This window comes from Sorex fumeus, unplaced genomic scaffold, assembly GCF_029834395.1.
Source record: "Sorex fumeus unplaced genomic scaffold, SorFum_2.1 ptg000061l, whole genome shotgun sequence".
In the NCBI taxonomy this organism is placed as follows: Eukaryota; Metazoa; Chordata; class Mammalia; order Eulipotyphla; family Soricidae; genus Sorex; species Sorex fumeus.
Genome location: NW_026606118.1, coordinates 4,062,764 through 4,077,563, shown reverse-complemented (window position 1 = coordinate 4,077,563; position 14,800 = coordinate 4,062,764). Strand labels below are relative to the sequence as shown.

General features: G+C 46.7%; 1 protein-coding gene across 1 annotated transcript in view; it reads left to right on the top strand.

Annotated features, from left to right (window-relative positions):
• The window catches only part of SLC22A3 (solute carrier family 22 member 3), a 75,869-nt gene extending 61,069 nt beyond the window's left edge, over positions 1-14,800 (top strand). The window contains exons 6-11 of the mRNA XM_056126165.1: positions 1,649-1,746; positions 1,866-2,080; positions 7,260-7,368; positions 8,272-8,384; positions 11,561-11,660; positions 13,592-14,800. Of these exons, the coding sequence (XP_055982140.1) occupies positions 1,649-1,746; positions 1,866-2,080; positions 7,260-7,368; positions 8,272-8,384; positions 11,561-11,660; positions 13,592-13,628 (672 nt within the window). The 3' untranslated portion in view covers positions 13,629-14,800. The remainder of the gene's footprint in view (positions 1-1,648; positions 1,747-1,865; positions 2,081-7,259; positions 7,369-8,271; positions 8,385-11,560; positions 11,661-13,591) is intronic.

The following is a 14,800-nucleotide window of genomic DNA, read 5'->3' as shown; positions in this document are numbered from 1 at the left end:
CTTCTAAGCCATGGAGCAATTCTCCTGGTACATATCTCTACTATTCTTGGTATAAGTTTTGTATTCTGTTAAAAGAATTGATTTTCAATCTTCCTATATCCACAGACCAGTAACTATTGAAGAAATATTTTGCAGGCTGCTGAAGCAGAAACAAAAACACTGCTTTTGATAAGAATATTATATATGCCACATTTACAATAGTACTGACACAGGCATACCACGATAGACCTCTTTTGTGGACCAGCAGGACATTTCAGTGGACTTTTCCTGGTCTGTGGACCAGTGGTTGAATCCTGCCCTAATCCACTCTTGATTTTAAGACATGAGGTCATTTGATGGAGTATTTGTTATTGTCACCACCTGGCTTTCCTCTCAGCTCTACTGTAAGACATATCCCAATTTCAGAGATGGTCAGATATGAAAAATGTGCCCTAATCCAGAAGAATTACCTAATTGGGAAGATCAAGGGTAGTAATTCAAAGGGTAATAATTCAAAGAAGTATTTTAGTAGTCTTTTTTTTGTGTATGTGACTTTCTCTGGGGGAAGCATTGGAGCAGAGATCAAGCTCAGGTTGACTCACTGATGTAATATTACAAAGAGTTGGTTAGTGTAGATTTGTTCTAAGCCAAATTCCATTAGCTGCTAGGAGAGGAACTCTTGACCTCCCCAGTTTGGGGACCATTTATCTCAATTTTTACTCATTCGTATCTGGATCTGCCATGAGAGTGAGCACTAAGAAGGGTTTCTCATTCCCAGACACTTACAGAACAAAGATTGGCAATGAACTCAGGGACCAGATATAGCCAAGGCATGTGCATGCATTTTTCAGCAAGCATCTCAGGCGGTTAATGACCTGAGCCTGTGGTGAAGACACTTTACTTGATGCCACAAGACTGTCCTGTGAGCTCCAGAGCTCATGAAGGGAGAAAGCTATCCATCTAGGCCAGATGTCAAACTGGTGCCCTAATAGGTATCCAGTAGTCGAGGTAAGGTCAGAGCTATCAAATATCGCTGAGACAGGAAAGATCATTCAGGGGAAGGGAAGTCAGGACCTAAGGTATTTCGCCAAATGTGGTGTTGGTAGGTTTACTCTTCAGCTCAACTTCCTTTAGTGTCTGATATGGAACACAACACAGGTGATATTTGTTTAATTTAATGAAAGAAAGAACCAATTTGGGGCATGACCAAATAGAGCTGAGCTGACTTTTCCTGGGGGAACCTGCAGGCTAGATTCTAGCAGATGGACAGACTGAACTGTTCTCTCATTTGTCAACATTATGTCTCAGGATTTCAGAGCTGAGTCCTCAGTGGGATTCTACCAAATTTAGTCATGTTCATGCTAATTTTCTCCGGTTTAATAAACATGCAACTCATCATAGAGCACACCTTCCTTCCCCAAGCACTCAGTGCAGGTCAACAGGAAATGCTATTGCTATTAACCCCAAAATAGACATTTGTTGTGTTCATAAATCTCGGAAATGGGACATATTAAGCACATCAGAGATTACCCTTTTCAGACCTACAGTGAAAGAGCCTGGTTGGTTGAATGAGATCATTTGATTTGGTGACTTTGCATGTGGTTAATGAACAAGTCTCAAATGCAGGTCTTGCTGTCTATTGCTACTGAAATCTGCTTCTCTTGTGTAGATCACTGTTACAGATGAGGAAGTTAGTAACCCATCCTTTTTAGATCTGGTGAGAACTCCCCAAATGAGGAAGTGCACCCTTATTCTTATGTTTGCTTGGTAAGTTCGACTTTTGATGGATTTTAAAGTTTGTGTCAAATTTGCAGCATTGCCCTATTTCTCAGCTGCTGATGTGCCGTTTCAATCCTGCCTCTCTGCTGTCTTGATGTTTGCTGCAGGTTCACAAGTGCCGTGGTTTACCAAGGACTCGTCATGCGCCTGGGAATCATAGGAGGCAACCTCTATATTGACTTCCTCATTTCCGGAGTGGTGGAGTTACCAGGAGCGATCTTGATCTTACTGACCATTGAACGCTTAGGCCGCCGTCTTCCTTTTGCTATCAGCAACATAGTAGCAGGGGTGGCATGTTTTGTCACTGCATTCTTACCAGAAGGTAATGGTTTCCCCAATATGTACTGCAGCTAAGATGAAAAATTCAAATCAAAATAATCAAGAAATGGGGAACATCTTATCCCTGGGAAATGTACCATTTGCCTCCAAATCACAGTACCAGGCAGTCTGTAGTGATGTCTCAATCTTGTGCTGAATCTGTGCACGAGATCATTCTGCTCTCTGCACGTGGAGGCTCACTCATGGGTGCAAAGGGTGAGCTCCAGCTCATGTGGATGCAGTTGACTTTCCATCACTGCATCATGTGGATGCAGTTGACTTTCCATCACTTTCCATAATTTGCATTTGTGCCACCGCTTACATTGTTACCTTGGTTTCTCAGCATGTGTCCTGGCTACTCTGGCCCATGCAAAGGGTGGGGTAACACAAGGATGGGTGTAGTTCTGGGCTTCAGAGGGTCCACAACCTGTTAAGGGACTGGACACTATAAGATCTGATGCTAAAGGAAAGAATATAGTACTTGCAGAAATAGCAAACAAACAAAAAAAGTCAGTGAGGTGAGCGTTTAATCCTGGAATTTGGAAGGGTCCTGGAGGCAGAACTCAGCATATGAAGGAAGAAGTCAGAGCAGGAAGGAAGGAGGCAGTGAGTTTTTTTGAGAGCAGAGCAAGGTTCCCCAGAGTGGAGTATAGGACTGTACTCCAACCCTGGGACTGGTTACTGTGAACCCACTCTCAGCAGCTGCAGCCATTTGTACAATGACATTCAGGGGAGATGCTGTGAGCAAAAATCAAGGCTCGGTGGGGTCTGTGCTAGAGAACGGGACAATCTCCATGATCATTTTGGGGCACGGAGGCCTGTATGTGGCAGCAGGGGAGCTGGGGTCCATCTTAGAGGCATATTAAGCGCCTTGGACTGGTCCCCACTTGGCTTTGATGAACTGGCAAGAATAAATCTCCATTCCCTCCCGCTCTGGGTCAGCCAGGCTGCCGAAGTTGGCAGTCCTGTTTTCCCACTTAAAGCAGCCTCTGGGCTTGGTGCCTGGTCTGTTGGATTAGCATCAGTAAGTCTCTCCCTCCCATCATGTTTGGTTGTTTCAAACATGTCAGCAGCAGACTGGCACCCCTACCGAGGCCAAAGCACCAAACAGAAACTTCCCTTCCACTTTTCCATGGTCTGGAGGATGAAATTCTGGAAAAAGAAATCAGTTTTCTTCTGTCTCCTCATTTACTACTCACTGCTCTTGACCTCGATTTTTGGAGCTCTAATTAAAGTCTGACAAACAAAGCCCTTTCATTTTTCACTGCACCCTGCTACCAGCGCAAACCCAGCATTTACACAGGGTGGCTGCAGACCTGGCTGTTTGGGTTAAGACTGTGAAATGAAAACTGGGTCTTTTATGTCTCTCTCAGAAGAAAGCAGTTCTGTGGGATTTCCCTGACACCCCCAGGTGCAAAGCCCCTCTCTGTGCTTCAATAACCGTCTGACTCTTCCCTGACTCCCTTGCAGGAATCCTTGTCTCTGGGTCCGCCTGATTCTGTAGAAGACAGATCTGGTTTTTCCTTTTTTTTTTTTTTTTTTTTTTGTATTTTTGTTGTTGCTGCTGTTCGTCTTTTGCATTTGGTTGGTTTTAAATTGATTTTTGCTTGGTTTGGTTTTGGGTTTTGAGCCTCAGCTAATGGTGCTCAGAGGTTGTCCCTGGCTCTAGACTTAGGAGTGGATCCTAGCAGTGCTCAGAGACCAAGTGTGGTGTAGGAATTGGAACCAGGGTTGGGTGTCTACATAGCCACTCAAAAAGTGAGGCTTTTCCTCCCGTCCTATCTCTCTGGTCCTCTTTTTTTTGTTTTGGATCATATCTGGTGGTGCTCAGGGACTGCTCTGGTTCAGTGCTCACGGCTGACTCCTTGTGGTGTGTGGAGGGAACCGTATGGTGCTGGGGGGGGAACCCAGGCCTCCTGCATGTGAAGCACGCAATCCATCCATTGAGCCTTTTTCTCGCCCTTAGTCCCTTTTTAGCCTTTATCTTGAAACTGGCAGGGCTGGGGAAATAGTTCAATGGACTAAGGCAAAGACGTTGCATGAGGGAGGACCAGTTCAACTGCTGGTACCACATGGCCCCTCCCCACACCAGCAGGAGCCACCCCAAGTAGAGCCGGGAATCACTCCTAAACGCACACAGCTGTATGTGGCCCCAAACAAGCGGAAACCTGCCGCTCCAGGAGGAACTTAGCACTGGGCTGGGACGAATAGCGTTTGTGAATGAACGTCATAGGCACGACTCACGCATCCTAGCGGGTTGCTTCACTCTCCCTTCGGTTGTGTGCTGAACTGTGCCCAGAATCACTTTGTCCTAGGGCAGTCCAGTGGCAGTGCATGCTGGGAAGAGATGGCCTGTTCCAGAAAGGTCCAGCTCACAGAGACCAGGGCTGCTTCAGGCTGCAACCAGAAGTGCTTTCTGATCTACATTCTCTGAGTCCACCTGATATTTCCTCTGTGCTCTTTCATAGTCTCTGTGTATTCTCTGATGGTCTCTGCTACTCTCTGTATATTACCTGATATTCTCTTTTTATTTTTAATATATATTTTTTGCTTTTTTTGGTCACACTCAGCGATGCTCAGGGATGACTCCTGGCTCTGCACTCAGGAATTACTCCTGGCGGTGTTTGGGGGACCATATGGGATGCTGGGGATTGAACCCGGGTCGACCACATGCAAGGCAAATACCCTACCCGCTGTATTATCACTCCAGTCCCAATATTCTCTGATAGTCTCTGTTTTTTGATATTCTGTATATTCCTGTATATTCTGATATTCTCTGGATGTGTATATATATATATATATATATATATATATATTTCTCTGCATATCCTCTGAGGGTCTCTGAATATTCTCTGGCCGTCTTTGTGCTTGCTCTGAAAGCTTGTCTATGTTCTGGTGTGTCTGTATATGCACAGGATTTTCATGGTGTGTGTGATGTCTTTGGTTTCTAGGTCTCTGCAGCCTTGCCTCCGTGGGTAACTAGCACCATGGTTGTTGGTGGGACCCACTACAGAGAGACCTTGATTTGGTAGGAAAAGTACAGTCATGCAGGAGGCTGATGTAGACAGTCATGTTCTTTCCAAGGTGGCAGGCAAGGAGTGCTGCAGGGGAAAGGGCACCTGCGGGCCAGGGTGCAGGCCATCTGGGTGGCAACATCCACTTTCCGTGACTCTTCGACTGTACCGCCTGCTCATTCAATAAGGGCAGGGTGCAATGCATTTCCTAGACCCCTCTCTGGCCTTCTTGGAAAAGCAACTTTCAAATGAAACTGTATTTCCCAGTATTCCTTGCAGAGCAGCTGAACGCCACCCCCACCATCCTTGGCTTCGGGCTCTGGTTGTTACAGGCCCAGATGGTGTCCCAGACACCAGTGCATTCTCAGCTGCTTTGCACTCCAGCCTTGGGAATGGGGACCTCCCGGCAGTGATTGGGGGGGGGGTCCTTGAACCCCAGGTCTCCTGTGCTCATCCTCCTAAGTAAGGGTTTCTTTCAGTGAGTTTCCACTTTTGTTGTTTGCTGAATGTTCTCCCATGAAAACATCCATTGGCCAAATGAGCTCGATTGTCCTCTATTCCCCTCATTCATGCCAACTTTTCTTCTAAAACATCTTGGGTTCAGGAAAGGGCAAGAATTGTCGAAGCAAGAGGACCACTTAGTGCTGCATTCCATATCAGCCCGAGAATCAAGGAACGTTTTCCTTTCGGGAGCCAAGGCAGCCCTGCTCTGGGTTGCCCCCCTCCCTCGGGTCACACTGTCCTTCCTACCCAGCTGCCAGGGCAGCCTTGGAATCCCATCGCTCTCCCAAAACCCAGAACACCGACTTTTCAGCACAGAAATGGTTGACTCCTTCTTCCCTTGAAACACAAAAGGGAGGATTTCATAGAGAATGCTTGGCGTTCCCCTCTAGTCTCTGTGGAGAAGGGAGGGGTGCTTTGTCCAGAGCTGCAGCATGCCGGCAAGGCCCATTTTTACATGAATGAGCTGACTCGTAGTTAAGAATCAGACACCTGAGGCTGGGTGCTAGCCCAGGGTTCAGGGGTGCAGGCTCTGCATGTGCTCAGCCCGGGCATCAACTGATGGGGACTCCTGAGCAATGCCAAGCCTGAGCGGCGCCTCCTCCCAGGGCTCTCGCAATGAATCATGCAGCCCATTTGACAGAGTATCACCGCAACAGGCCCTGGTGAGCCCCCTCCCCTCAAAAGAACATGTTCCCTCTGATGGGGGGTGGGAGGGATACTGGGATCCGTGGTGGTGGGAAATGGGCACTAGTAGAGGGATGGGTATTTGATCATTGTATAATTGAAACCCAAGCACAAAAATTTGTAAGTCTACAACTGTACCTCATGGTCTCTCACTAATAAATTTTTTTTTTTTGCTTTTTGGGTAACACCTGGCAATGCACAGGGGTTACTTCTGGCTCTGCACTCAGGAGTTACTCCTGGCGGTGCTCAGGGGACCATATGGGATGCTGGGAATCGAACCCAGGTCAGCTGCGTGCAAGGCAAACGCTCTACCCGCTGTGCTATCTTTCCAGCCCCACTAATAAAAATTTTTAAAAAATTAAAAAAAATCACAAAAAAAGAAATAAAGATGATGAATAATTGTGAGGCACTCTTGCAAAATACAATAAAAAGGGGAGCTTAAGAAGATGAGAAACTGTCCAAAGTTTCCCACAATTAGTAATTGTGATCCAACTTTTATTTTTTGGCTTACCTTTAGCATAACAGAGGATTGTCAATAAATATTTTGGTATATTTCTTTAAAAAATAATGTTCCCTCTGGCTGATTTCTTTTTCTTAAAAAAATTTTTTTTTCATTGAATCACTATGAGATAGACCCTTACAAAGCTGTTCATGATCGGGTTTCAGTCATGCAGTGTTCCAACACCCATCCCTCCACCTGTGTACATTTCCTAGCACCAGTGTTCCCAGTTTCCTCCCATCACCACCCCACTCCCAGACTGCCTCTACAAGGAGCACCTCTCTCTCTCTCTCTCTCTCTCTCTCTCTCTCTCTCTCTCTCTCTCTCTCTCTCCCCCCCCCCCCTTCCTTCTCCCCCCTCCCTCCCTCCTCCTTTTGGGCATTGTGGTTTGCAATACTGAAAAGTTATCAGGAATATCAAGTGTGTGGTCAAGTGTTATTAAAAGTAACCCCTCACTTTTCCCTCCCCAACTCTGTTTGCAGGAATGCCCTGGTTAAGGACCACAGTGGCTACCGTGGGCAGACTAGGGATAACTATGGCCTTTGAAATAGTTTATTTGGTCAACTCGGAATTGTACCCAACGACCTTACGGTACGTCCTCCTTGATTTCGCAATTTCGCCAATGTAATTCTGAAACCCAACGTCTTAGGTTGATCTCCAGGCTAAACTAGTTTCCTTCAGTTGGTGGGGCATGGATTCAGCCCTGGCCTGGATTCAGCCAAGGAACAAAGGCTGCCTTCCAGCGGCTCTTTGTCGCCCCCTGCGGGCTGCACTGCATGTTTGAAAAGAAGAATTTCTCATATCTCTATGCTCTTATCTCTATGCACATATCTCTATGAACAGCCGTCATTCTGTGGAAGGTTCTAGATAGGAGCCAGGAAGGCTGGTTAGCACTCCAGCTGAGCTGCAGGTAAGATCTGAACTCATCAGCATCACCTGCTCCAGGGGCCTTTCCCCAGGCGCCGCTGTAAGAGGAAGCACTCTAGTGCCCTGGGTCTCTATACCCATTTGCCTCCTTTCCTGGAGGATATTTGTGGGCTCAGAGCATGGCCAAGGGAAGGTGCCTCAGACATGGCAGTTGCCTCCGACTCAGTTAATCTGTTCCCTTTCTCTCCATGACTCGCACTGAGGCTGGTCAGATGGTACAGAATAAAAACGGTTTGCTTAGAGCCTGAGAAAATCAACTATTTGAAGTCGAAACTGTAGAAGTAGAAGTAGATGAGTTAGGACACTGGCCTTGAGTGCAGCCAACCCCAGATCAACCCTCAGTACTGCATTATCTTCCCACAAGCACTGCCAAGAGTGAGTGCCGGGAATCACTCCTGAGTACCGCCAAGTCTGCCCCCACCTTTACCAAAAAATAAAGTGGGGGTTGGAAACCCATCGAAGTGGAAAAAGTTATCATTTCTTTGTTATTTCAATGTATTGATATTGTATTTATCCTGATTTTCTTTGAATATTTCTCACTAAAACACTTTTATTTTCAATCCGCAGGAACTTTGGAGTTTCTCTCTGTTCAGGTTTGTGTGATTTTGGGGGAATCATAGCCCCATTTTTGCTCTTCCGGCTAGCAGCTGTGTGGCTTGAACTACCTCTTATCATTTTTGGTGAGAATTTGTTTCATATATTATTTTAAGTGCTATTAAAATTTTTAGCATTAATATAACTCCATAGTGATTATTATGTTGGATATGAATGCTATCCATCAAAAGTATTCATTTTGAGGGACCAATGGGAATACAAGAAAATATGAAACCAATAGGAATACAATGAAATATGGAACCCTAAACAATTTCAATTTTCTTTAGGCTGAAGAGTTGTAATGATCTGCATCCAATTTAACTTTCTTTTGTTAAGTTCAAAGTCAAAGACAGTGAAACTTTTGATACTGGGGAACAAAACTACTCATTTTCAGGGGAAAAAAAGTAGATCTTCCGTATGTTTTAAAAATAAGTCTAAAACTTACTTAGACTTGGGGGTATGGTGCCTCCAGCAGGTTAACCTGTATCTGCGGGGCGAGTGCATCAGCAGCCTGATGTGCCTTCAGACTTCCAGATACCCCAAAATTGCCGCTCTGCCTTTGGTCGGACTCCAACAACTTGGGGCAAAGTTTACAAGAAATTAAACAGCCAAAAGTTAGGTATGTGGGAGCCACACCCACAAACCTCCTCTGGCTCAGCTATACAAGCTAATTTATTAGCCTTATTACAGAGATCCATAAATAAATTTTGAAAGTTATCAAAAGCCATTGTCATTGTCTTTGTTCATCTATTTGCTTGAGTGGGCCCAGTAACGTCTCCATTGTGACACTTGTTACTGTGTTTGGCATATCGAATACATCATGGGTAGATTGCCAGGCATTGCCATGTGGGCGAGATAGTAGCTTGCCGGGCTCTCCGAGAGGGGTGGAGGAATCGAACTCATGCAAGGCAAATGCCTGCTGGAGCAATAGCACAGTGGGTAGGGCATTTGCCTTGCAAGCAGCGAACATGGCCAGCCTGAGTTCAATTCCTCCGCCCCTCTCAGAGAGCCCGGCAAGCTACTGAGAGTATCTCACCTGCACGGCAAAGCCTGGCAAGGTACCCATGATGTATTCGATATGCCAAACACAGTAACAACAAGTCTCACGATGGAGATGTTACTGGAACCGCTCGAGCAAATCAATGAACAACGGGAGGACAATGACTTGACAGTGACTTGATCAAAAGCCACAGTTAATCTCAGACCCGTGCATGACTGAATAGACTGGAATAAATTGGAGTGGGGGGTGGTGTTGGCTTGTGTCCACCCAAGCAGATCCCCCAGCAGCCACTTGTTTCCATAATCCAAAATCTCCACCATGCCCCTGGCTCGACTCTACCATCTCAGGATGAATCTCACCGAGACATAATCTACTGAAAATTATGGTCCGCAGATTTTGTGACTGAAATCTCCAGACTTTCTCGGGGTCAGAATGGGCTACCTCCCCCCACTTCCCTGTACTTCCAGAAGCCTTGGCAGTCGCATACACACTCCAAGGCTTCCAGTTAATTGAAAAGCTACGTCAACCTTATTGTCCTGATAAAAATCCTGAATTCCCTGAACAAACACCATGACCTCTTAGCACCTGCATTGCAAACCATAATGCACAAAAGGAAAAGGAGAGAGAGAGAGAGCAAGAAGGAAAGTGCTTCCCATAGAGGGAGGCTGGAAGTAGGGGGTGGGGGGTTGAGGGGTGGTGGTGGGGAAACAGGGGACATTGGTGATGGGAAAAATACATTGGTGGAGGGATGGCTGAAACCCAATTGTGAACAGCTTTGTAATGGTTTATATCACAGGTATTCAATTTAAAAAACTTTTTAAAAAGTAACATGGAGTTCATTCCCAATTCAATCAGCTTAATCAATAGCTGAATAAATAGCAGTACTTCTACATTTAAAAATAGAATAAAATAAATAAAACTTAGACTTATTATTAAGACTAAAAACTCAGTCTTTTTCAGGGTCCTATCTCTATCAGTATCCTGCCTCCATTTGCTGTGATGCTAAGGAAAGAGACTAGAGACACAGACCCCTCTCATGTGTACACACAGAAACCTACTTGAGAGTCATCACATTCATGCTCATCTTGCTTGTCCCCAGTCTTCACAGAATTCATGAAAGAGGATGTGAAAGAAATTCAGGAAAAAATTGAGAAAGAGAGAGAGAGAGGGAGGGAGGGAAGGAAGGAGAAGAGAACTGCCTGCTGTAGAGGCAGGCTGAGGGGCAGGGTGGTGATTGGAGGAAATTGGGGACACTGGAAAATGTGCTTGTGAGGGGATGGGTGTTGGAACACTATATGGCTGAAACCTAATCGTGAGCAGCTTTGTAAGGGTCTGTCTTGCAGTAATTAATTTTTAAAAATCTTTTCAAGAAAGAAGGTAAAGGTAAAGGTAAAGGCCCTCCCGTTGATCATCGATTTGCTCGAGCGGGCCCAGTAACGTCTCCATTGGAGACTTTGTTGTTACTGTGTCTGGCATATCGAATACTCTCGGTAGCTTGCCGGGCTCTCCGAGAGGGGCGGAGGAATCGAACTCGGGTCGGCCATGTTGGCCGCTTGTAAGGCGAACGCCCTACCCGCTGTGCTATCGCTCCAGCCCCAAAGAAAGAAAAAAAGAAAGAAGAAATTCAGCCCAGTCTGTTCTAATTATCTACCTAAAAACTCAGAAAGTAATTTGAAAGGCAAGGTACATTTATTTGGGATCAGAGAATTACTATTTGGAAGTGTAAAGATTTATGTGGGAAACTTAAATCTAAGGATCCCAGTGGGCTCTGGGAGATTGCCCTTGGGTAGAGGTTGGGACCTATCACATAACATGATGGATGAAGGAAAGGGGGAATGGATATAGTGTGGGGGGCAGGAAGAAACAACAGAGGTGATTATTTTATGATGGGTCTATTTCCCCCTCTGAAGCTGAAAGTGACATCTTTTCTGAGTGTTTGTAGTGTAGTAGGCACTCAATAAATTATTGAGGAAAGAAGGAAGGAAGGAAGGAAGGAAGGAAGGAAGGAAGGAAGGAAGGAAGGAGAGAGGAAGGAAGGAAGGAAGGAAGGAAGGAAGGAAGGAAGGAAGGAAAGAGTCTAGGGATGATGGGCTGGGCTGCTACAGTGTTGGAAAAAGGAACACATCTGACATCATTGTAGGAGCAACACGGACAGCGAGGTCATGTCAGTCAAGTTAGCTGTCATGGCACCCAGAGGGAGCACTAGGCCAAGGGAACCATGCAGAGTCTCCAGAGGACTGATGCCTTCTACCTGTCCTGCAGGTGTCCTGGCATCCATCTGCGGTGGTCTTGTCATGCTTCTACCTGAAACCAAGGGCATTGCCTTGCCAGAAACAGTGGATGATGTGGAAAAGCTTGGCAGGTATCTATAAAATTCAGTGTATCCTAAATAAAAGTGGTACAAATAACTCTGAGGGGAAAAGAATGGTGTTGGGAGATTAAATATTCCATGTGTGCAAGACCATGGACATGTCAGTGGGACTCCAAGATCCCTACCCTGGGGGACAGCAGTGAGCACGGGCATCTTCCCCCTCGCATGGGCTACCCCCGGTCCCCAGTGCTCTCTGGATCAGTATCCCACAGGCCAGGGGGTGGGGATGGGATGGAGGGAGGGGAAGGTGAGGAGAGGCAGATGGGATACCCAATTAAAAAAAAGTCTAGCAAAAATATGATTTATCACCCACAGATAAGTTGTAAATTACATTCAATATTTTCTTATTCTGGAAAAATAAGAAATCTACTTTGCCTCAAATTGCAAAATATGCTAATATTTTTCCCACTGAAAGGGCTTTTGGTTGTGCTGGCAGTTCATTCCAAAGCATCTGTTATCTGAAATTCTCAAAGAACATAGAGGCCGTTGAGTGGATTAAGCCCGGGTCTGAAGAGAGAAATGGCGAGCTTAGGGTGCTTGTGTTTGTGGCCTCTGAGAAGCCACGTCTGCTTGTGATTGGCCAAACTCTGCAGTGAGGTTGAGTGGTGACAAGAACTCGCCTGGGCTCTTGGTAGAATGGCCACACTCCCGTGAGTCCCACCGAGGCAGCTCAGCACTGAACCCTTGTCCAAGAGGGAAATTTAGAGACAGGCCTGGAGTCAGCCCTGGCAGCCAAAAACCTCCAGAACTCAATTGCCTTGGTGCTCATAGCTGCTTTCCACACGTTTGGACAAGCCTCCCCGGCAAGTGAACGCATTTGCGGTCACATGACATCTCATACTTTAGATCATTGATATACCAAGAGTAGCGCACCACACTTGATGGGGTTTAAAGTAGAAGGCAACTTGGGGCTGGAGCAATAGCACAGCAGGTAGGGCGTTTGCCTTGCATGTGGCCAACCTGGGTTCAATTCCCAGCATCCCATAAGGTCCCCCAAGCACTGCCAGGAGTGATTCCTGAGTGCAAAGCCAGGGGTAACCCCTGATCATTGCCCGGATGTGACCCAAAAAGCAAATAAATAAATAAAGTAGAAGGCAACCAATCTTAAGGAGAAATATATTCATAAAAGCACACAAGGCACAACCTTTAACAATGTGTTACTAATCTCTTATAGAAGGGCTTCATGGCTCCTGGGTGAAAGACAACAATCTTCACCCACTTTCTTCTAAAAAAACCCTTTTTTGGGTCTCATTGTTAGCAGATTATTCCTAATAAGCTAGACAAAATAAATTACTTCAGTTCTGCTCTGGGGGCAGGGTTTGGGATTCGGGGTGGAAACATTCAAAATGTGGTGGTGGGGAGGTGTCTGGTGGTGGAATTGGTGTTTGAATAGTAACTGTAGTCAAATATTGTGAACAACTTTATAAAAAATTAAATTTAATTTAATAATAAATAAAGACAGGGGCTGGAGAGATAGCACAGCGAGTAGGGCGTTTGCCTTGCACGTGGCTGACCCGGATTTGATTCCCAGCACCCCAGATGGTCCCCTGAGCACCGCCAGGAGTAACTCCTGAGTGCAGAGCCAGGAGTAATCCCTGTGCATCGTCAGGTGTGACCCCAAAAGCAATAAATAAATAAATAAATAAATAAAGACCCAGGGGAGGCCGAGATAAGGAAGGCAGAGGCAGTGGGGCAGAGGATGGCTTCTCCACCTCGCACACAAGCCTGGGAGTTCTTCCGGGGGGCCCCGAACCACCAGCCCCGCCACACTGGAAGGTGGAGCTTGCAGTTCTTACACTGCAAGGTGCTGAATACCTGGTGTGAAGCCTTGCCCCGCAGAGGGAAGAGTGCCTAATGGCACGACTTTCCATAAGAACTTCGCCATCGTGCCTTGCTGATCCCTGTGCCTGTCCGTCTTGCAGGAAAAAGAAAGTCCCAGTTTCCAGCACTCACTTTTGAGGCTCCTGCGGAAGGGGCCGGGAAGGAGCTGCCCCTGCCCCTCCAGGGCCAGCCGGACCTTGAGACCAGCATGCTGCTCCAGCCCCGCTGGGACATCCAAGCAAGCCAGAGTGTTGTTGAGAATGTTGGACACTTCCCCTGTGTGCACTACCCACGAGGGCACACAGTCACCGGCCGGCTCAGCCGAGCCCCTGGGTACACACAGCAACTGCTGGGGTGGGTGGTGGGTGGGTGGGAGTCTCGGCCCCAGCCAATCCCTGTGACAGCTCCGGGCAGGTGGGCAGAAACTCGGGCTGTGAGTGTCCAGAAGATTCCAGGAGGAGATTGGGGGTCCTGCTCAAAGAGAGACCCAGTGTAGGCCCTGTGCTTCCTCTCCCTGCACCCCTGAAGCATCTGGGGGGTGGGTGTACAGGCCTCAAGCCATAAAGAACAGGGTAGGAGAGAGGGGGGCTCTTGGTCCCCAACACAAGTGTGGGGTCACACTTAGTCTGAAGGTGGTTCTGAGTGGTGTGGTCCTCCTGGGGTAGACACCGAGCAGAGCGAGTGGACGCCACCTCTTAGGGTTTGATGTTAAAGCGATATTTACCCTCTGCTTGTGAGTGCCCGCTACACTCTGTCTACGGTCAGGAGGGGAAAGCACTTTTGTCTTTGGAAGAAGCTGACTTTTTAGCTTAAAAAAAGATCGGTGATCTCCAGAAAGGAAAATGGCGGAAGCTTTATAAGTGGCCTCATAAATACTAATCGAGATTGGGGGAGGGGCGGGTCTTTCTCTTGGAAGCGCAGAGCTGAAGTACCAATGTGCTACCTCTCTCTGAGGTTCTGCTTTATATTTTATATTTGTCCTATTTTTTCAGGCTCAGCATCTTTCTGATGCCAATTTTTTTTCATGACTTAGTGTGTGTGCACAGGCCAAATGGGCACCAAAAGGGTAAGCTCTGGCCACGAAGGCTTGGTATCCTGCGGACATCTGCAGTTGCCTGTGGTGTTGGTACTAACCAGCATCCCAGCGGGTGGTGAATGTTCGATTTTGTAATGGAATCAGCACAGCTCTCGAATTCACCCTTTCTACAGATACACTTGCATCTTTACTTCCTCTCCTCTCACCCTGGAATTGTATTCTGCGTGGATGTGTTTTTGGTCTTGGTACTAATAAAACCATGCAAACTGTCAAG